The sequence below is a fragment of the Panulirus ornatus genome, chromosome 7 (genome assembly GCF_036320965.1).
Source record: "Panulirus ornatus isolate Po-2019 chromosome 7, ASM3632096v1, whole genome shotgun sequence".
Lineage (NCBI taxonomy): Eukaryota > Metazoa > Arthropoda > Malacostraca > Decapoda > Palinuridae > Panulirus > Panulirus ornatus.
The window spans coordinates 25,608,058-25,630,150 of NC_092230.1; the positions used below are offsets into that span (position 1 = coordinate 25,608,058).

General features: G+C 43.4%; 1 protein-coding gene across 1 annotated transcript in view; it reads right to left on the reverse strand.

Moving 5' to 3' along the window:
- The window catches only part of LOC139749461 (acyl-coenzyme A thioesterase 3-like), a 64,438-nt gene extending 45,579 nt beyond the window's left edge, over positions 1-18,859 (reverse strand). Inside the window, exons 1-3 of the mRNA XM_071663361.1 lie at positions 18,515-18,859; positions 1,142-1,324; positions 352-574 (exon numbers count right to left, since the gene is read on the reverse strand). Of these exons, the coding sequence (XP_071519462.1) occupies positions 352-574; positions 1,142-1,324; positions 18,515-18,763 (655 nt within the window). The 5' untranslated portion in view covers positions 18,764-18,859. The remainder of the gene's footprint in view (positions 1-351; positions 575-1,141; positions 1,325-18,514) is intronic.
- Positions 18,860-22,093: the final 3,234 nt, after the last annotated feature.

The following is a 22,093-nucleotide window of genomic DNA, read 5'->3' on the forward strand; positions in this document are numbered from 1 at the left end:
ATGTAACCTGGAATATTTCACCATCAATGGCGGTTTCCTTTTGGTACATTGCTTTATAGTTTAGCCACCTGACCTCATGGGTATGAGTTGTACGACTCTTGAGCACGACGGTACGACACTTGGGCATGACGGTATAACCCTTGACCTGAACCCTGGAGGCCAGACCTTCACACTCAAGGGTCGTACGATCATGCTCAAGCAACGGACATCTTTTTAAGAAGCTAAAATGGCGTACACTTCTTTGATAAGCAAGTTCAACCTTCTCTAACACTTTCGGAAAGAATAATTTTGACAAACTTTCACATACAAGTTTTGAAATACTCATATATGGGTCGTTTCCACCCGACATACCTGATCTGGATTCTATGAGACCCAAAGCCACGCCATATAAGTCAAAGATGCCCGGGAAAGGTCCGTTCCCTGGAGGGAGGTAGAGCGTTCCTCTGACGCGCCCATGTCGCACGGGGATCCGTCGCACCCCTGGCGCCATCAAGTGGCGCTCCAGTTCGACTTCGGCAAGCACTTCCGTCTGCGTCCACAGTGGCTGGTGGCCAGACACGACGCTTACTCGGATCTTGGTGCGACAAGGGTCATGGTGAGAACTTCCAGGAAACATGTCAGAGAATATGCATATATAAATAGATCATATATGGGATACACAGACAAGTACAAGAAGTATCTCTATGGGAAACTACAGAACACATCATGTCACATCATATGTGTGGTACAAATCATTATACACCTACGACTACTTGTTTAGACAAGGTGCTGTTGTGGTATAAAGAAGAAAAAGGAAATATCTAGGACGGGGCCTGGTCGTGGCAAATCAAAGACTTACCTTTTAGGGCGGGCGTAAGTTGTTTTAAACCACAAGACTTCTCTTTCCGGGTTTGACTTTCCTTTCCGGGCAGGCAGTGGCTGGAGTAAGGTGTAGGCCCTTGGTCATTAGGACAAGGTAAGGATGCAAAAGTTACCTCGTAGGGCAGGAGCTGGCTCACCTTCTAGGGCATGTGGGTAGGTGTTGTGTTGAGGGGGTAAACCTTACCGTCTAGGGCAGCTGGCGTGTTGGGGCAAGATAAACAGCTTACCTTACCTTCCAGGGAAGGTAGGGTGTTGAGGTAAGATGGTATGGCTCACTCACCCTCCAGGGCAGTTGGGGGTCGTTGCGGACGAGCCGAGGGAATTGTCGTTCTTGTGGGGAAGACGTGAGGGTCGTGAGAAGGCCTGGGGGGAATACCCCAGTGTAAGACCCGCCCACTGACGAGGCCACGCCCAGGTCCACGCCTCCTCCGTCGTCAGTCACGTAGTGGGCGTGGGAGCCGAACTGTCAAGGGATGAGAGATCTATTGAACACCACGGTACGAACCCCCACGCGACCAAGGTGCGACCCCCCGAGGACCAAGATACGAACCCCAGAGCACCAAGGGACGACCCCCGAGCATCAAAGCTCGACCCCCATGAGCACCAAGATACGACCCCTTTGAACACCACCGTACGACCATGGTAAAACCTCTTGAGCACCAGGGTACGACATATTGAACACGATGGTACGAGCCCGTGGAAACTACAGCACGACCCTCTGAACACTCGTTGGTATGATGGCCTAGCTTTCCACTTGACCCGTATGAGGTCAAGTCAAAAGCAAGGCTATCATCGTACTATTAGGCTCAAAAGTCGTATTATCTTACTCAACGGAGTAGTACCATCGTGCTCAAAGGAGTTGTACCACTGTGCTTAAGGGGTCGTACTACAGTGCTCAAGGAGTCGTAACGTCGTGCTCAAAAGGTCGTAACGTCGTCCTCAAGGGGGTCGTACTACAGCGCTCAAGGGGTCATACAGTCGTGCTCAAGGACTGTAAGTAAGGCACTTCTCAAGGTGTTGAAAAAAGTAGTTTAGTTTACGTAAAAAAAAACTACGAGTTTCCCATTTTTCTCATCAAATGTTTGATTACTTTAAGTACACACTTAGTAAATCCAATTACTTTTGCTTCAATCCTCACATCAATCAGATTCCCAATTAGATTGAATGATCATTAACGAAAATGATAAATTAAGGGTGTCTTTTTTAACACTCTTTGGATGCAAGGATAATCATAATTTGTCTAACTTTCTTCATTTGTACTAGACCTGTTTGCATTGTCACCACTGGTGTTTAATTTGATTATGGATGGGGTGGAGAGGGGGGTAAATGCAAGAGTTTTGGAGAGAGGGACGGGTATGCAGTCTGTTGGGGATGAGAGGGCTTAGGAAGTGAGTCAGTTGTTCGCCGATGATATAGCACTGGTGGCTGATTCGAGAAACTACAGAGGCTGGTGACTGAGTTTGGAAGAGAATGCGAAAGGAGAAAGTTGAGAGTAAATGTGAACAAGAGCAAGGGTATCAGGTTCAGCAGGGTTGAGGGACAAGTTAGTTGGGATGTAACTCTGAATGAAAAAAAAAAATTGGACGAAGTGAAGTGTTTTCAATATCCGGAAGTGGACTTGGCAGCGAATGGAACCATGGAAGCGGAAGTGAGTCATAAGGTGGGGGAGGGGGCAAAGGTTCCGGGAGCGTTGAAGAATGTGTGGTAAGATAGAACGTTATCTCGTAGAGCAAAAATGGGTATGTTTGAAGGAATAGTAGTTCCAACAATATTATGTAGTTGCGAGGCTTGGGGGGAGGGGGGAATGGTGACGTAGTGTTACTTTCCTTTCAAAGTTTGTATCAAGATTGTAAACGCAAGTTAGTGGTACCAATTAAAGCGTTAAACCCACGATACCTGGCATCGTCCATAGCAGGTCTCCTTTATAATCAAGCTGTAGCGGGCTTGTGTGCAGTCGGCTAGGTTATGATCCATTAGACCCCAATTACATTGCAATCACAGTAAAATTCCCTGCTTCAATTATGGCATGGGATTGTTTCAGTTATGGTTTCGGGGACTGTGTAGTGTTGACAAATTATGAAACTATGAACAGACATATTCACCTCGAGGTACTGTGTGACCATCTTCCAGATTCGTTCCAAAAGTGCAAGGCCGAGAGGTAGGTGTTCATGCTGAATGGGGCTCTCTGCTACACTGCCAGACTAGACACTGATTGGCTTGAGGACTGTGCAGTGGAGGTTTTCAGTGACAGTCCCGGGAATTCATCGGTCAAGATCTTTAGCTGCCTTATTGTAGTACCATGCCCTCTTCAAATGCTTTATTGTAGTACCATGCCCTCTTCAAGTGCTTTAGTTTTCTCATTTTTCCTTTTCAAAAGAGACATCTATCACTTGCGACTTTAGTAGCTTAGATGAGACTGGTAGCAATGTTCGTATCCTTCTCCCAAGGGTCCGCTGAGTTGGACTCATTTTCATATCTTGCGTAGGGGTGTTTCTTTAGTCCCATATGGCTTCCCTCCCTCACTGTACTACTTCATATCTAGCTTCCTCTCTGGCCGATCTGTCTCCGTGGTTGTTAATGTATCAGCCTTCCCTCCTTTTTTCCATCAACAACGGTGTCCTTCAAGGTTCCGTCCTGTCTTCTACACTTTTTCAACTTTATTGTCAACGATTTCCTCTCCTCCACAAATAATCCAATGCACTCATAGGCTGACGATTAAACATTGCATTCATCCACATCCTTCAATTCTGCTTCCTCCTCTTTCACTCGATCTGCACCTCGTCTTGACACAGCTTCCTCAATATACCCAGACTTGCACAGGATATCTGTTGGGTTCTCAAAATCTTGTGAAGTTCAATGCCTCCAAGACCCAATTTCTACCAATCTCTACAGAAAACGCTTCATAACTCTTGTATTTCCTTTTACGGTTCAGTAATTCCACTTCTTAACTCAGTGAACATTTTTGGTATTACTGTAACATGCACTCTTTCTTGGAAACCCTACATTACAGGAATAGCTGTCTATCTCTAAGAAACTGGGTGTCGTGTTTGATATCGAAACTTTTTTTCTTCTGAACCGTTGCTCTGTTTATACAAGGGATTAATTCGTCCTTTTATGGAATACTGCCCTCACATTTGGGGTAGTTCAAACTCTATATGCTTAGTTGACAGAGTTGAGTCGAAAGCGATCCACCCTATAAACAGTCCCAGGCTAACTTCCGATTCTTGTCCGTTTTGACAGCTGATTTAGCCTGTCCATTTGAGTGAGGGCACTTAGGCCTGCTTGTATTATGCTGATAATCATATTTGTCTCCACATTCATTTAGCTTTTCACCGATAAACTTTGGTCCAGTATTACTGATAAGCACTGATAAAATCTCATATCTTACAGTGTTAGCGATAGCCCTCTGATGACTACGCTGGTTCATGTCGACTCCGTCACACCAACTTTCCAAACGTTGCTAAAATAATCTACCGTCAATGAACCGTTCTGATTCGTCAGTTCAAACCAATCAAGACCTAGTCTCTCCCATGGTCGTTCTGCTGTTTCACGGGACATTAGGGTTTCCCTCTGTTGGGAAACCTGTTGCATATTTCACACTCAGTGATGTGCTCATTGGTCTGACCATTCATACTCGGCCGTTATGCACATTCCCTTGCACGCCTGAGACAGCCTTCTACACCTGTTTGAGTCGAGCATATTACCTTCTTGATCTCGGCGGTGGAGGCTATCGTTAATTTCAGGCCACCAAAAGATTATGGTTCTCAAGAGGAAATTCACTGCCTTCCCCTTTTTGTTGCTGTTTTTATCTTCTCCAGAAGCTTTAGTCTGACAGGTAAGAAAGACAACACGTTTGTTATCAAACATTTGTCCTCCTCCGTTCCCCGTTTTCTGTCAAGGCCACACTTATCAGAGAACGGAGGACAAATGTACCCCACTGAGATATCCTGTGCAAGTCTGGGTATATTGAGGAAGCTGTGTCAAGACGAGATGCAGATCGAGTGAAAGAGGAGGAAGCAGAATTGAAGGATGTGGATGAATGCAATGTTTAATCGTCAGCCTATGAGTGCATTGGGTTATTTGTGGAGGAGAGGAAATCGTTGACAATAAAGTAGAAAAAGTGTAGAGGACAGGACGGAACCTTGAAGGACACCGTTGTTGATGGAAAAAAGGAGGGAAGGCTGATACATTAACAACCACGGAGACAGATCGGCCGGAGAGGAAGCTAGATATGAAGTAGTACAGTGAGGGAGGGAAGCTAAAAGAGGGGAGCCATATGGGACTAAAGAAACACCCCTACGCAAGATATGAAAATGAGTCCAACTCAGCGGACCCTTGGGAGAAGGATACGAACATTGCTACCAGTCTCATCTAAGCCCCTAAAGTCGCAAGTGATAGATGTCTCTTTTGAAAAGGAAAAATGAGGAAACTAAAGCACTTGAAGAGGGCATGGTACTACAATAAAGCATTTGAAGAGGGCATGGTACTACAATAAAGCATTTCAAGAGGGCATGGTACTACAAGAAGGCAGCTAAAGATCTTGACCGATGAATTCCCGGGACTGTCACTGAAAACCTCCACTGCACAGTCCTCAGGCCAATCAGTGTCTAGTCTGGCAGTGTGGCAGCGAGCCCCATTCAGCATGAACACCTACCTCTCGGCCTTGCACTTCTGGAACGATCTGGAAGATGGTCACACAGTAGCTCGAGGTGAATATGTCTGTTCATACTTTCATAATTTGTCAACACTACACAGTCCCCGAAACCATAACTGAAACAATCCCATGCCATAATTGAAGCAGGGACTTTTACAGTGATTGCAATGTAATTGGGGTCCAATGGATCAAAACCTAGCCGACTGCACACAAGCCCGCCATAGCTTGTCACTGAAAAAGGAGTGCTCATCACCCAAATGAACACTTCTGAACTGAGCAGTGTCGCACATCACAAAAACCGACTCTCTACCTCCGGTACCTACGGGTTACGAGTGGTACGGACGTAGCCTGCAGTTTCTTAAGATCCTCGTGCAAGCGGCGCTGCACTGTTCTTACCGACACATCACTGGGCAGTCTACTTTTCTTTTTCTTATTCTTAGCACTCAAGCGTGAATCTACATCCACTTGATGTTTAAACACATTCCAAGTACTAATAGAGGTTTTCTAATCTCTATGTTCACACCAGTAATATTAGATATTTCCTTAAGTGATTTATTCACCTTTGAAATTGCAACAATAGAAGATATTCCTTCACGCGTAAACTGAGTATTTTCAACCACAGTATGTGGATATATATATATATATATATATATATATATATATATATATATATATATTTTTTTTTTTTTTTTTTGTTGCTTTGTCGCTGTCTCCCGCGTTTGCGAGGTAGCGCAAGGAAACAGACGAAAGAAATGGCCCAACCCACCCCCATACACATGCCTTGATTCAATCCACTGACAGCACGTCAACCCCGGTATACCACATCGCTCCAATTCACTCTATTCTTTGCCTTCCTTTCACCCTCCTGCATGTTCAGGCCCCGATCACACAAAATCTTTTTCACTCCATCTTTCCACCTCCAATTTGGTCTCCCTCTTCTCCTCGTTCCCTCCACCTCCGACACATATATCCTCTTGGTCAATCTTTCCTCACTCATTCTCTCCATGTGACCAAACCATTTCAAAACACCCTCTTCTGCTCTCTCAACCACGCTCTTTTTATTTCCACACATCTCTCTTACCTACCCTTACGTTACTTACTCGATCAAACCACCTCACACCACACATTGTCCTCAAACATCTCATTTCCAGCACATCCATCCTCCTGCGCACAACTCTATCCATAATCCACGCCTCGCAACCATACAACATTGTTGGAACCACTATTCCTTCAAACATACCCATTTTTGCTTTCGGAGATAATGTTCTCGACTTCCACACATTCTTCAAGGCTCCCAGAATTTTCGCCCCCTCCCCCACCCTATGATCCACTTCCGCTTCCATGGTTCCATCCGCTGCCAGATCCACTCCCAGATATCTAAAACACTTCACTTCCTCCAGTTTTTCTCCATTCAAACTCACCTCCCAATTGAATTGACCCTCAACCCTACTGTACCTAATAACTTTGCTCTTATTCACATTTAACTCTTAACTTTCTTCTTTCACACACTTTACCAAACTCAGTCACCAGCTTCTGCAGTTTCTCACATGAATCGGCCACCAGCGCTGTATCATCAGCCAACAACAACTGACTCACTTCCCAAGCTCTCTCATCCCCAACAGACTTCATACTTGCCCCTCTTTCCAAAACTCTTGCATTCACCTCCCTAACAACCCCATCCATAAACAAATTAAACAACCATGGAGACATCACACACCCCTGCCGCAAACCTACATTCACTGAGAACCAATCACTTTCCTCTCTTCCTACACGTACACATGCCTTACATCCTCGATAAAAACTTTTCACTGCTTCTAACAACTTGGCTCCCACACCATATATTCTTAATACCTTCCACAGAGCATCTCTATCAACTCTATCATATGCCTTCTCCAGATCCATAAATGCTACATACAAATCCATTTGTATGGATATATATATATATATATACATACATATATATATATATATATATATATATATATATATATATATATATATATATATATATATATATGGCATTTATGGATCTGGAGAAGGCATATGATAGAGTTGATAGAGATGCTCTGTGGAAGGTATTAAGAATATATGGTGTGGGAGGTATGTTGTTAGAAGCAGTGAAAAGTCTTTATCGAGGATGTAAGGCATGTGTACGTGTAGGAAGAGAGGTAAGCGATTGGTTAACAGTGAATGTTGGTTTGCGGCAGGGCTGCGTGATGTCTCCATGGTTGTTTAATTTATTTATGGATGGGGTTGTTAGGGAGGTGAATGCAAGAGTTTTGGAAAAAGGGGCAAGTATGCAGTCTGTTGTGGATGAGAGAGCTTGGGAAGTGAGTCAGTTGTTGTTCACTGATGATACAGCGCTGGTGGCTTATTCATGTGAGAGATTGCAGAAGTTGGTGACGGCGTTTGGTAAAGTGTGTGAAAGAAGAAAGTTGAGAGTAAATGTGAATAAGAGAAAGGTTATTAGGTACAGCAGGGTTGAGGGACAAGTCAACTGGGGGGTAAGTTTGAATAATGAAAAACTGGAGGAAGTGAAGTGTTTTAGATATCTGGGAGTGGATTTGGCAGCGGATGGAACCATGGAAGCGGAAGTGAATCATAGGGTGGGGAAGGGGGTGAAAATTCTGGGAGCCTTGAAGAATGTGTGGAAGTCGAGAACATTATCTCGGAAAGCAAAAATGGGGATGTCTGAAGGAATAGTGGTTCCAGGAATGTTGTATGGTTGCGGGGCGTGGGCTATGGATAGAGTTGTGCGCAGGAGGGTGGATGTGCTGGAAATGAGATGTTTGAGGACAATACGTGGTGTGAGGTGGTTTGATCGAGTAAGTAATAACAGGGTAAGAGAGATGTGTGGGAATAAAAAGAGTGTGGCTGAGAGAGCAGAAGAGGGTGTTTTGAAATGGTTTGGTCACATGGAGAAAATGAGTGAGGAAAGATTGACCAAGAGGATATATGTGTCAGAGGTGGAAGGGACGAGAAGTGGGAGACCAAATTGGAGGTGGAAAGATGGAGTGAAAAAGATTTTGAGTGATCGGGGCCTGAACATGCAGGAGGGTGAAAGGCGTGCATGGAATAGAGTGAATTGGAACGATGTGGTATACCGGGGTCGCTGTGCTATCAATGGATTGAACCAGGGCATGTGAAGCGTCCGGGGTAAACCATGGAACGTTCTGTGGGGCCTGGATGTGGAAAGGGAGCTGTTGTTTCGGTGCATTATTACATGACAGCTAGAGACTGAGTGTGAACGAATGGGGTCTTTGTTGTCTTTTCCTAGCGCTACCTCGCACACATGAGGGGGGGAGATGGTTGTTATTCCATGTGTGGCGAGGTGGCGATAGGAATAAATAAAGGCAGACAGTATGAATTATGTACATGTGTATATATGTATATGTCTGTGTGTGTATATATATGTGTACATTGAGATGTATAGGTATGTATATTTGCGTGTGTGGACGTGTATGTATATACAAGTGTATGTGGGTGGGTTGGGCCATTGTTTCGTCTGTTTCCTTGCGCTACCTCGCTAACGCGGGAGACAGCGACAAAGCAAAATAAATAAATAAATAATATATATACATATAGATCTTTCACTAATAAATCCCTGAAGTTAGCAAAGAAATCATTTTATAGAGTTGAGCTCAAACCTCCCATTGACACCTAGAATCTTTTAGCTCTCCCTTTTAATAATAATTTTACTTTACTTCCCATGTTGCTTAAATCCTTTAATGTAAATGTTGCCTTCAGCAACAATAATACTATAAAGAATATCTTAATCAGGAGTTTACCAGAAAATTCTGGATGCATCTATAAAGTGCAATGTAGAAATTGTGATAAGTTTTATGTTGGGCAGACTGGCAAGGATCTTTGTGTTAGACTTAAGCAACATAAATATAGTATATGAACGGGACAAGAATCAAATGCCTTATCTAATCACGTTAAAAACTATGATCATTGTATTGACTGGAGCAATGCCATCTTAGTAATTAAATCTAACTCTATTACCACGAGAAACATCATTGAATCTTCTATTATCAAATACACAAAGAATTATAATCTTAATATTAGTGATGGTCTATACAAATTAGATAACTTTATTGTTGATAAAATTTGTAAAATGATAAGTTTATGAACGCTCGTTGTCTGTCTTGGACATTCGCATGTTTACCAAATGGCGTCCTAGCTTCGTCTCTTTGATGTATATCAACTGACTTATATTTCTTTCTTGTGCCTTCCCTGACAATGTGATTATTACACGAAAGTGCACTTGGGAACATATCGTGTTTCATTTTCCCCGCGGACTCAGAAATATCTTGATCATGCGCAAAATTGTGATCCTTTCCAATATATATATATATATATATATATATATATATATATATATATATATATATATATATATATATATATATATATATCAAATTTATCATACTTTGCCGCTGTCTCACGCGTTAGCGAGGTAGGGCAAGGAAACACACGAAAGAATGGCCCAATCCACCCACATACACATGTATACACATAAACGCTCACACACGCACTTATAGATACCTATACATTTCAACGTATACATACACTGAAATATACATATATACACATGCACATATTCATACATACTGCCTTCATCCATTCCCACCGCCACCCCACCACACATGAAATGACACCCCGCTCCCCCCGCGTGCGCGCGAGGTAGCGCTAGGAAAGGACAACAAAGGCCACATTCGTCCGCACTCAGACTCTAGCTGTCATGTGTAATGCACCGAAACCACAGCTCCCTTTCCTCATCCAGGCCCCACAAAACTTTCCATGGTTTACCCCAGACGCTTCGCAAGCCCTGGTTTAATCCAATGACAGCACGTCAATGATATATATATATATATATATATATATATATATATATATATATATATATATATATATATATATATATATATGAATGAGTGTGTTAGTGGTTTTGATGCACAAGACCGGGTTATAGTGATGGGTGATTTGAATGCAAAGGTGAGTAATGTGGCAGTTGAGGGAATAATTGGTATACATGGGGTGTTCAGTGTTGTAAATGGAAATGGTGAAGAGCTTGTAGATTTATGTGCTGAAAAGGGACCGGTGATTGGGAATACCTGGTTTAAAAAGCGAGATATACATAAGTATACGTATGTAAGTAGGAGAGATGGCCAGAGAGCGTTATTGGATTACGTGTTAATTGACAGGCGCGCGAAAGAGAGAGTTTTGGATGTTAATGTGCTGAGAGGTGCCACTGGAGGGATGTCTGATCATTATCTTGTGGAGGCGAAGGTGAAGATTTGTATGGGTTTTCAGAAAAGAAGAGAGAATGTTCGGGTGAAGAGGGTGGTGAGAGTAAGTGAGCTTGGGAAGGAGACTTGTGTGAGGAAGTACCAGGAGAGACTGAGTACAGAATGGAAAAAGATGAGAACAAAGGAGGTAAGGGGAGTGGGGGAGGAAAGGGACGTATTTACGGAAGCAGTGATGGCTTGCGCAAAAGATGCTTGTGGCATGAGAAGCGTGGGAGGTGGATTGATTAGAAAGGGTAGTGAGTGGTGGGATGAAGAAGGAAGATTATTATTGAAAGAGAAGAGAGAGGCATTTGGACGATTTTTGCAGGAAAAAAATGCAAATGAGTGGGAGATGTATAAAAGAAAGAATCAGGAGGTCAAGAGAAAGGTGCAAGAGGTGAAAAAGAGGGCAAATGAGAGTTGGGGTGAGAGAGTATCATTAAATTTTAGGGAGAATAAAAAGATGTTCTGGAAGGAGGTAAATAAAGTGCGTAAGACAAGGGAGCAAATGGGAACTTCAGTGAAGGGCGCTAATGGGGAGATGATAACAAGTAGTGGTGATGTGAGAAGATGGAGTGAGTATTTTGAAGGTTTGTTGAATGCGTTTGATGATAGAGTGGCAGATATAGAGTGTTTTGGTCGAGGTGGTGTGCAAAGTGAGAGGGTTAGGGAAAAGGATTAGGTAAACAGGGAAGAGGTAGTAAAAGCTTTGTGGAAGATGAAAGCCGGCAAGTCAGCAGGTTTGGATGGTATTGCAGTGGAATCTATTAAAAAAGGGGGTGACTGTATTGTTGACTGGCTGGTAAGGTTATTTAATGTATGTATGACTCATGGTGAGGTGCCTGAGGAATGGCGGAATGCGTGCATAGTGCCATTGTACAAAGGCAAAGTGGATAAGAGTGAGTGCTCAAATTACAGAGGTATAAGTTGTTGAGTATCATTGGTAAATTATATGGGAGGGTATTGATTGAGAGGGTGAAGGCATGTACAGAGCATCAGATTGGGGAAGAGCAGTGTGGTTTCAGAAGTGGTAGAGGATGTGTGGATCAGGTGTTTGCTTTGAAGAATGTATGTGAGAAATACTTAGAAAAGCAAATGGATTTGTATGTAGCATTTATGGATCTGGAGAAGGCATATGATAGTGTTGATAGAGATGCTCTGTGGAAGGTATTAAGAATATATGGTGTGGGAGGCAAGTTGTTAGAAGCAGTGAAAAGTTTTTATCGAGGATGTAAGGCATGTGTACGTGTAGGAAGAGAGGAGTGTGATTGGTTCTCAGTGAATGTAGGTTTGCGGCAGGGGTGTGTGATGTCTCCATCGTTGTTTAATTTGTTCATGGATGGGGTTGTTAGGGAGATGAATGTAAGAGTTTTGGAAAGAGGGGCAAGTATGAAGTCTGTTGGGGATGAGAGAGCTTGGGAAGTGAGTCAGTTGTTGTTTGCTGATGATACAGCGCTGGTGGCTGATTCATGTGAGAAACTGCAGAAGCTGGTGACTGAGTTTGGTAAAGTGTGTGAAAGAAGAAATTAAGAGTAAATGTGAATAAGAGCAAGGTTATTAGGTACAGTAGGGTTGAGGGTCAAGTCAATTAGGAGGTAAGTTTGAATGGTGAAAAACTGGAGGGAGTAAAGTGTTTTAGATATCTGAGAATGGATCTGGCAGCGGATGGAACCATGGAAGCGGAAGTGAATCATAGGGTGGGGGAGGAGGCGAAAATCCTGGGAGCCTTGAAGAATGTGTGGAAGTCGAGAACATTATCTCCGAAAGCGAAAATGGGTATGTTTGAAGGAAGAGTGGTTCCAACAATGTTGTATGGTTGCGAGACGTGGGCTATGGATAGAGTTGTGCGCAGGAGGGTGGATGTGCTGGAAATGAGATGTTTGAGGACAATATGTGGTGTGAGGTGGTTTGATCGAGTAAGTAATGTAAGGGTTAGAGAAATGTGTGGAAATAAAAAGAGCGTGGTTGAGAGAGCAGAAGAGGGTTTTTTGAAATGGTTTGGGCACATGGAGAGAATGAGTGAGGAAAGATTGACCAAGAGGATATATGTGTCGGAGGTGGAGGGAACGAGAAGTGGGAGACCAAATTGGAGGTGGAAAGATGGAGTGAAAAAGATTTTGAGTGATCGGGGCCTGAACATGCAGGAGGGTGAAAGGCGGTCAAGGAAAAGAGTGAATTGGAACGATGTGGTATACCGGGGTCGACGTGCTGTCAATGGATTGAATCAGGGCATGTAAAGCGTCTGGGGTAAACCATGGAAAGTTCTGTGGGGCCTGGATGTGGAAAGGGAGCTGTGGTTTCGGGCATTATTGCATGACAGCTAGAGACTGAGTGTGAACGAATGGGGCCTTTGTTGTCTTTTCCTAGCGCTACCTCGCACACATGGCGGGGGAGGGGGATGTTATTCCATGTGTGGCGAGGTGGCGATGGAAATGAATAAAGGCAGACAGTGTGAATTGTGTGCATGTGTATATATGTATGTGTCTGTGTGTGTGTATATATGAGTACATTGAGATGTATGGGTATGTATATTTGCGTGTGTGGACGTGCATGCATATACATGTGTATGGAGGTGGGTTGGGCCATTTCTTTCGTCTGTTTCCTTGCGCTACCTCGCAAACGCGGGAGACAGCGACAAAGCAAATAAAATATATATATATATATATATATATATATATATATATATATATATATATATATATATATATATATATATATATATGTGTGTGTGTGTGTGTGTGTGTGTGAGTGGATGAGCCGTTCTTCATTTCCTGGCACTACCTCGCTGATACTTTGCTGATGCGGGAAACGGCGATCAAGTATAATAATAATAATTTCAATATATATGGACTTCCGTGGTGTAGCGGTTAGCGTTCCTGGCATGACGCATTCACGGGCCGCCCGCAGTCGACCGTATGGGTTCGAATCCCAGCTGTAGCAGTCCACAGTCAACACAGCTGTTTTTCTCCCCTAGGGTTGGTCGACAAAAAGTGTAGGATATATATATATATATATATATATATATATATATATATATATATATATATATATATATATATATATATATAGTTAATGTGATGGCCTTGATTAGGGCCTCAGTTGCCAGTGCCGTCTCAGCTAATATTAGAAAAAAGTATATACGTATAAAGTCGCTGGAAAAATAAACAAAGTTCAAAGTACCAGGGAACCACATGTCTGTGCTTGCGGGAATTATCCGTGGTGCAAAGATCAATCACGAGTAACGTGCAGTAAGATACCACGAACTACGATGATCCCGCCCACTCAGGATCGTGGCGTGGATTAAACTGGTGAGACGTCATTCCCACGACGCGCAGTGATTGGTCCCTGTATCCAATGTTGCGCGTGTTTTGGTTCCTTCGAGTGTGCACACACGTTCAAGTGTGCATACTGCTGTATGTGGTAGTGTAGCTCCGTTTTCTCTTGTGGCCTACTTTCTATATCATCTCCCTCCTCCCGGTGTCCACGGAAGCCGCTGGCGAGTCTTGGGCGGTGTCGGGAGATCGAGAGGATGTGTGGAGAAATCATAGGAAACGACGGTTGCGGTTGCGGGTTGCGACACGACTGGATCCATCAAGGCGTACGGTATATTGCCGATGTAGGCCGACCTCCACCACCGTGCCTATCAGGTCCCAGCGTCGAGGGTGAATCATGTGTTGGTTCTGCACGGCAGCGCCGTCACCAAGTCGCAGGGGAGGGACGGCTGTGGAGGTGGCATCGTGGCGGCGAAGGAGGGCAGCGCCGACGGGCAAAAGCAGCCTCACGTTCCTTGGCGAAGTGGAGCCACTCAGGGTGGAGGTGCAAGTGTTGTGGGTTGGTCGGGATATTGATCACGAAGGACGCGTTCGAATAGTAGCTGTGCCGGAGACTTCTCGATGTGTGAAAGTAGTGGCTTCCGGTACTGTAGGACGTCTCGGGGTACTGCGTCAGTGTCCACAAACCCGTCTCGAACCGAGTACTCGGCAATGATGCGTCTCGCTGCCTTCAACACCAGTTCAACCCGGCCGTTGGACTGTGGATAGCGCGCAGAGCTGAGGTGGTGGGAGACACGCCAGCGGTCAAGGAAGTATGGAAACTCCTTACTAACGAATAAACGGCCACCATCAAATGCCAGTTCCCACGGGGCGCTGTGATGCAGGAATATATAGATCTGCAAGAAGAGATAAGGTGATGGGCTTTAGAGCGACCCGGAAGGTGGTGGAAGATGTGACAGTTGCCAACATAGTCGAAGTAATCGACTGCTACATGGTCGTGAGGCCATGATGGGGGCTGGGCGAAGACCAGCTGCTGCCAGTGACACGTTCCAGGGTGGAACGTCGAGGCGTGGGAGGCGTGTTGCATGCAGCACGGGCGTCGTGCACAGAGCCTGGCGTGTGTTCAGTGTGGAAGTCCTCTTAGTCACGTATCGCACTCTCTAAATCCACACAATAACTGACGACGTCAGCGAAGATTGGGAGGTTGCGGTTTTACTGTGTGAGGGAATGGAAGTGTTTCCGACCGCGGCCTTGTTCTACTGTTGGGTAACCAAAGTGAGATGAGGGAGGAAGGCAAGTTCGGTGAGGGCAAAGATGTTGGGAACCGACGTGAGGATGATGGACTTGGAATCGCAGATGAGATACAATTCCATTGCCAGGTTTGTGGGTGGTATACACACCAAGTGTTTGTAGATGGCCCAGACTGCACAAAACTAGCGGAGCGGGTGACTTGGCGCCGGTGGGTCCGGGAGCCATGCAGGCGAGTCCGAGCGGGCTCCAAGGAATACGCGGTGGTGGCGTAGGTATGCATATATATGTGTATGGGAGCGGATGCGTCTTTCTTCTTTTTCCTGGGGCTACCTCGCTAACGTGGGAAACCGTAATCAGTATAAAACAATAATATATAGACGTTACCAGGCTCTGCCTGCATTAGGCTTACGCCGCATGTAAAAAGTCACCTTTGGCGAGGCTGTATTACTGGGAGTATAGTCTCATCAAAGAACTTTTCAATCCACATTTTCCCACTACTGGAAGCAGAGCAGTCTTTGGCTACAGTAGCCTTTACAAAGGTTCTGGGACATTAGTAATATAACAGACAGATCATTTTGTTGCCTTTTCCGTCCGCCATTTATGATCATCACTTGCAGCAGAGTCTTACTGCTACCGATCATTACTTGCAACAGAGTATTACTGCTACCACCTGCAGCTCCATACTGAAATTAAGCATGGGCTTATGTAGCTTTCCGTTAGTTGGCGGATAGATATTCAAGACATCACTACTTACATATAACAACAGCAACAACACCAACAATAATTACAACAATACTAATCGTAGTAGTAATACTACTACTACTCCTAATAATAATAATAATGACAATAATGTCGTAGAAGGCGACTAAAGAGAGCGGGAGCGGGGGAGGTTTCTAGAAACCTTCCCCTTGTATTTCAATTTCTAAAGGAGGAAACACAAGGAGTCAACCGGTGAGTGCTGAGCCTCCTCGAAGGCTCAGGCTGGGGTGTCTGAATGTGTGTGGATGTAAACAAGATGGAAAGAGAGGAGAGATAGGTAGTATGTTTGAGGAAAGTAATCTCAGTGTTCTGGCTCTGAGTAATACGAAAGTAAAAGGTAAGGGGAAGATTGGTTTGGAAACGTCTTGGGAGCAAAGTCAGGGGTTGGTGAGAGGACAAGAGTTAAGGAAGGAGTAGCACTTCGCCTGAAACAGGAGTTGTGGGAGTGTGTGAGTGTAAGGAAGTAAATTCTAGACTGATTTGGGTAACAATGTTGATGAGCTTGTAGAGTTGTGCTGAAAAAAAAAAAAAAAAACTGGTGATTGGGAATACCTTGTTTAAAAAGAGATATACACAAGTATACGTATGTGAGTAAGAGAAATGGTCAACGGGCATTATCAGATTAGATATTAATTGATAGGCGCGTAAAAGAGAGACTTTTGGATGTAAAGGTGCTGAGAGAATTATCTGGCGGAGTGTCTCATCACTATCTTGTGGAGGTGAGGGTTAAAATTTGTGGAGGTTTTCGAAAAAGAGGAGACAATGTTGGGGAGAAGAGAGTGGTGAGTATGTGAACGAGGACAGCGGACTTGAGTGAAGAAATGCCAGGAGAAACTGTGTGTAGAATGACAAAGGGTGAGAGCAAATGAAGTGAGGGAAGTTGGTGAAGAATGGGAGGTATTCAGGGAAGCAGTGATGGCATGTGCAAGAGATGCATGCGAAAGGTGGGAGGAGGGCAGAGCAGAAAGGGTAGTGAGTGGTGGGATGAAGTTAAGTCACTAGTGAAAGAGAATAGAGAGGCGTTTGGGCGGTCCTTACAAAAGAAGGAATGCAAATGATTGGGGAATGTATAAGAGAAAGCGGTATGATATAAAGAGAAAGGTGCAGGGGTTAAAAAAGAGGGCAAATTACAGTTGGGTGAGAGAGTGGTGAGTTTGGGAGTAAGAGAAATGGTCAACGGGCATTATCAGATTAGATATTAATTGATAGGCGCGTAAAAGAGATACTTTTGGATGTAAAGGTGCTGAGAGAATTATCTGGCGGAGTGTCTCATCACTATCTTGTGGAGGTGAGGGTTAAAATTTGTGGAGGTTTTCGAAAAAGAGGAGACAATGTTGGGGAGAAGAGAGTGGTGAGTATGTGAACGTGGACAGCGGACTTGAGTGAAGAAATGCCAGGAGAAACTGTGTGTAGAATGACAAAGGGTGAGAGCAAATGAAGTGAGGGAAGTTGGTGAAGAATGGGAGGTATTCAGGGAAGCAGTGATGGCATGTGCAAGAGATGCATGCGAAAGGTGGGAGGAGGGCAGAGCAGAAAGGGTAGTGAGTGGTGGGATGAAGTTAAGTCACTAGTGAAAGAGAATAGAGAGGCGTTTGGGCGGTCCTTACAAAAGAAGGAATGCAAATGATTGGGGAATGTATAAGAGAAAGCGGTATGATATAAAGAGAAAGTGCAGGGCAAATTACAGTTGGGTGAGAGAGTAACGTTAAACTTTAGGAGAGAAAATGTTTTGGAAGGAGGCAAATAACATGCTAAAGGGAAGAGAATGAATGGGAACTTCGGTGAAAGGGGCGAAAGGGGAAGTGATAACAGGTAGTGGAAGTGAGGAGGTGGAGAGTATTTTGAAGGGTTGCTAAATGTGTTTGATGACAGAGTGGCAGGTGTAGGGTGTTTTGGTAGAGGTGGTATGTGAAGTGAGAGTAATGGAGAGTGGTTTGGTAAAAATGGGAAGAAATGGTGAAAGCCTTGCGGAAGATGATATGCAGCAAGGCGGCGGATGAAGGCAAGGAAGTATGAATATGTACATACTATATTTATGTATATGTATGTATATATGCGTATATGTACGTTTATGTGCGTATCTATATATACATGTGTATGAGTGCATGTGTCTTTCTTCGTCAGTTTCTTCGCGCTACCTCACTAACACGAGAAACAGCGATCAAATATAAAAGATAATGATAATTTTGTGATTAATATCTCATCTGTAGTGAAAGGCTTAAAAAAATACATGGAGAACATGCGTACAATACACAGCGGAAATTTTATAAAAAGTAGCAGTTCAACATTTAAGTCTGGTACATATACTATGGTGGAGGTTAATCAACAGTCTACCAATGATAATGTTAAAAATGGTTCACAGTCTAGTACTGTGATTATTTCCTCAAGCACTTGGTGTAATTTCGTCGTGAAATATTGCCACTTACTAATCTCCCTTTCTCATCGGTGAGGTGAGCGAAGAACGTTACGGGAGTGTTGGGTTGAAGGCCTCCCGCCTGTAGTGTAGTGGGAACGTCATGGAGGCACACCCGAGGAGTGGCCGTTACCCACACCTCCTCCCTGCCTGCTGGATGTTTCACGGCTGCCAGGCCCCGCCACCACACTCTACTCCAAGTTGGCATGGTAGTGCGCACAATCAAAACATTGACCGCAGCTCTGTATGTCTTAAACCACATAGTGGTAGATCTGAAGCAATGCCAACCTATATCAGACAGTGCAGAAGTCTGTGTATTAGGCCCGAGTGCTGTCCCTGTTATGATCAACAATTAATCCTAACTGAACCGGTCACAGAGTTGCCAAGTTAACGCGCGTCGCTTATCATCTTTACAGTAAGGAAATTGTCTTGGTTAACTTGATGCAAAGTAATACTCTCTAAATTTAGATATGTTCAAAGTGCTTATAAAGTTTTCTGCTAGAATTGCCACTCCGCTATCATATCCAACCAAAACAGACCATGACGTAAATGATGAAAGATTATTCAGCAACCAGAGAAATTAATGTTTAAGCAAGGAACTAGTTAAAACAAAATGTAAAGAAGTACTTTTATAGTATAAGAATGGTGGCCGAATAGACTAGAATGACTGAGGACATGGTTAATGTAGAAAGAATACATAAATTTAAGTTGTAATACTTTTTCCTCGTACAGCGAAAATAGGCAATTACATGCAGATGATACCAGCACACCGTAACGTACGATAGCATAATTCTAGCATTTACTGAACAACTGTGACATTTGTACAGGTTCCTCTTTTGATTAACACTTTTGCTCTATGGTTAGTTTGAATATGTAAGTGACGTCATATGTCTGGTGTGTGTTTTAAAAAAAAGTCTAGAGTCATCGTAATGATTCCCTGTCTGTCGGCTTAGGGAACTAATGTTTTTGATTATACCTTTTCTTTCAGATTCGTGTAACAGGGCATCAGTAATTATAAAAAAAAATATTTTAGAATTATTGATAAATCATTATCGAAAACTCTCCATGCGTTAATCTTTATTAGATTTGTTTCATTATCATTATGCTTCTTACGCCACGACTTTTCTAGAAATGTCGCTTGAACAAATCTGCATAAGGGATTATGTGACCTGTCAATCGGTACATTACATACATCAGTTTGTATGTAACGTTCTGAGCTAGATAATGATTAGGGTTTAGAGTGAATACAAAACAGCGTTAGATCTTAAAACTGTTGTGTAAAAAGGTACAATAACCACAAAAAAACCCCACCAAATTTAGTTTCATAAGTCGAGATTACTGTTAACGACTACTTCACTACAACCTGTTGTGTGTCATCCATACAGGCTGTGGAATATTTTCATTAGTGATCTCATTCTCTTTCTGGCTTCGCATGTTCGACGAGTCCACAACTCTGTTGCTTGGGGAATCATTACCTCAAGTACCCCTCCGGACCCTTCTCTGGCCTGACTTCAAGTAGCAATTTCTCTTCTTGTTCTGGAATTTCTTCTGCCATTATATAGATATTCTGTTCTTACGTTATTATGGTACCAGAAAACATACATCTATCTAGTTTTGTGTCGTCTGCTGGCCATTGCCACAGCCAGCCCGATGGTGCCGTTTGTCGGCCAGAGGCGACCTTACAATACCCGGGGATCGTAACGTATTGCGTTCTAGGCTTTACCGTCGTTACCGTCGTGCTGTAGTGCTCGCTCAAGGTTCATAAAGTCGTATTCAGGGTGTTTTCAAAGGGTTGCATTGTAGGGTGTCTCCAGATAAGTGATTCCGGTCGCGCAACTGTTTGTGGTGTGTGCGTATTCCGGTGGTGAATTCAAGTCATGAAGTATGGTAGAGCTCGTATTGGCTCGTCAACCTAGCCATCCTAATCCGTCCAATTCAATGTTACGTTGGTCGTCATGAAATCATCACCCTTTTATCGGAGCTGAAAAATTATTTCCACTTCATCATGTACTTGTATTCTTAGATGACATTTCCAAACGTAGACATAATTCCACAAACCTAAACAAACGCTTCGTCGCAATGGTTATTTGACACGTTGGTCTGGGAACACTGGTCCGTGTCGGATGTTGCCATTTCGCCCTCTCATTCTATCATTATTTTCCGAGTTAGATTTTACCGACCGTTGCAATATTCTGGTAAGATTTTTTTGTCGTTTAACATAACGTTAAACACTACAGACCTAACAAATGGCCCTTGAGCGGATGTACTATGTGTGTGTGTGTGTGTGTGTGTGTGTGTGTGCGCTTACACATGTACACATGTACACAAGAATAAAAAATGAGTTAAACCATAAATATCTTCGATATCTGTAATCATTTAAAAAACACTAAACTAGAAAAACTGCATTGGTTTTCGTAAACAGATGTACATTGTTATGGGCCACATACACGACGGAAATGTTTATGGCATCACAATTACCTTGACGTCAGAAGATGGTGTCCCAAAGTTGCCAACTGAGTGCTTTTGGAGTTAGACCTAGCGCCTAAATTCCATGTTCAGCACCTTAGCGCGTTTTTCGTAGCCTTTTTTGTATTAAGCGCCAAACTTGTGTTATTTCAATATATGAGGAAATTCAAACATTGAAATATGTTAATGTGATTTGGGAAGTTTAATCGAAACCTATTAAGATAACAAGGACAACAATACAAATATTGCACGTAATCATTTTCATGAAAATGAATATGTTCGAAATTTTTATGAACAGGTTCCTCAAGTTTCCCGTTCAGTTCAGGTTCAGTCGAGCTCTCGGTGGTGACAGAACCATCCGCGGGCCATGAAGGACAGTAACACTGCTGGTTGTGTGTGTGTGTGTGTGTGTGTGTGTGTGTGTGTGTGTAGGCTATTACATTTAACGAACACAAGAGCGAGTAAGAGATATACTCAACATTTCAGAAGAGAGTGGTTGAAAGACCCCAAATATGAAAAGTGGTAAAGAAAAGTAGAGGGGATGACAAAAAAAAAAAAAAATGTTGCAAGCACTGCCATTGTCCATTGTATGCGAAACAGTGATGCTGAGAGAGACAACAAAATACCTGAAGAGAGAGAGAGAGAGAGAGAGAGAGAGAGAGAGAGAGAGAGAGAGAGAGAGAGAGAGAGAGAGAGAGAGAGTATTTCCCTATGAATAATACGGTGGCTCCCAGCCTAATTGATGGCTCAGTATAGCTCATCTGAAAATCTTGTGGTCCACCTCTGTGTCAGCTGTTACAACACAAGCACCATTGTGAAAAATGATAACAATATTTGTACAGTAAACGAGATATCATACAGTTTTATGGACGACAAACAACACAACTGAACTACCGTAAACATTCTAAAAAAATGAGTGTAAATATCTTGATATGTTATACAGAATCATCACTTATCATGGCCATTCAGTTACGACCATATGCTCCACCACTTGACAACAGTTGCATACAGCGCGTGTGTGTGTGTGTCCTCATAGCTGACCACATCTAATCTGGACTTCACCCAACAAGATTTGGATAAGTAGGTCTATTTTCAAGATACAATGACGAGCGTATTCTTTGAAATA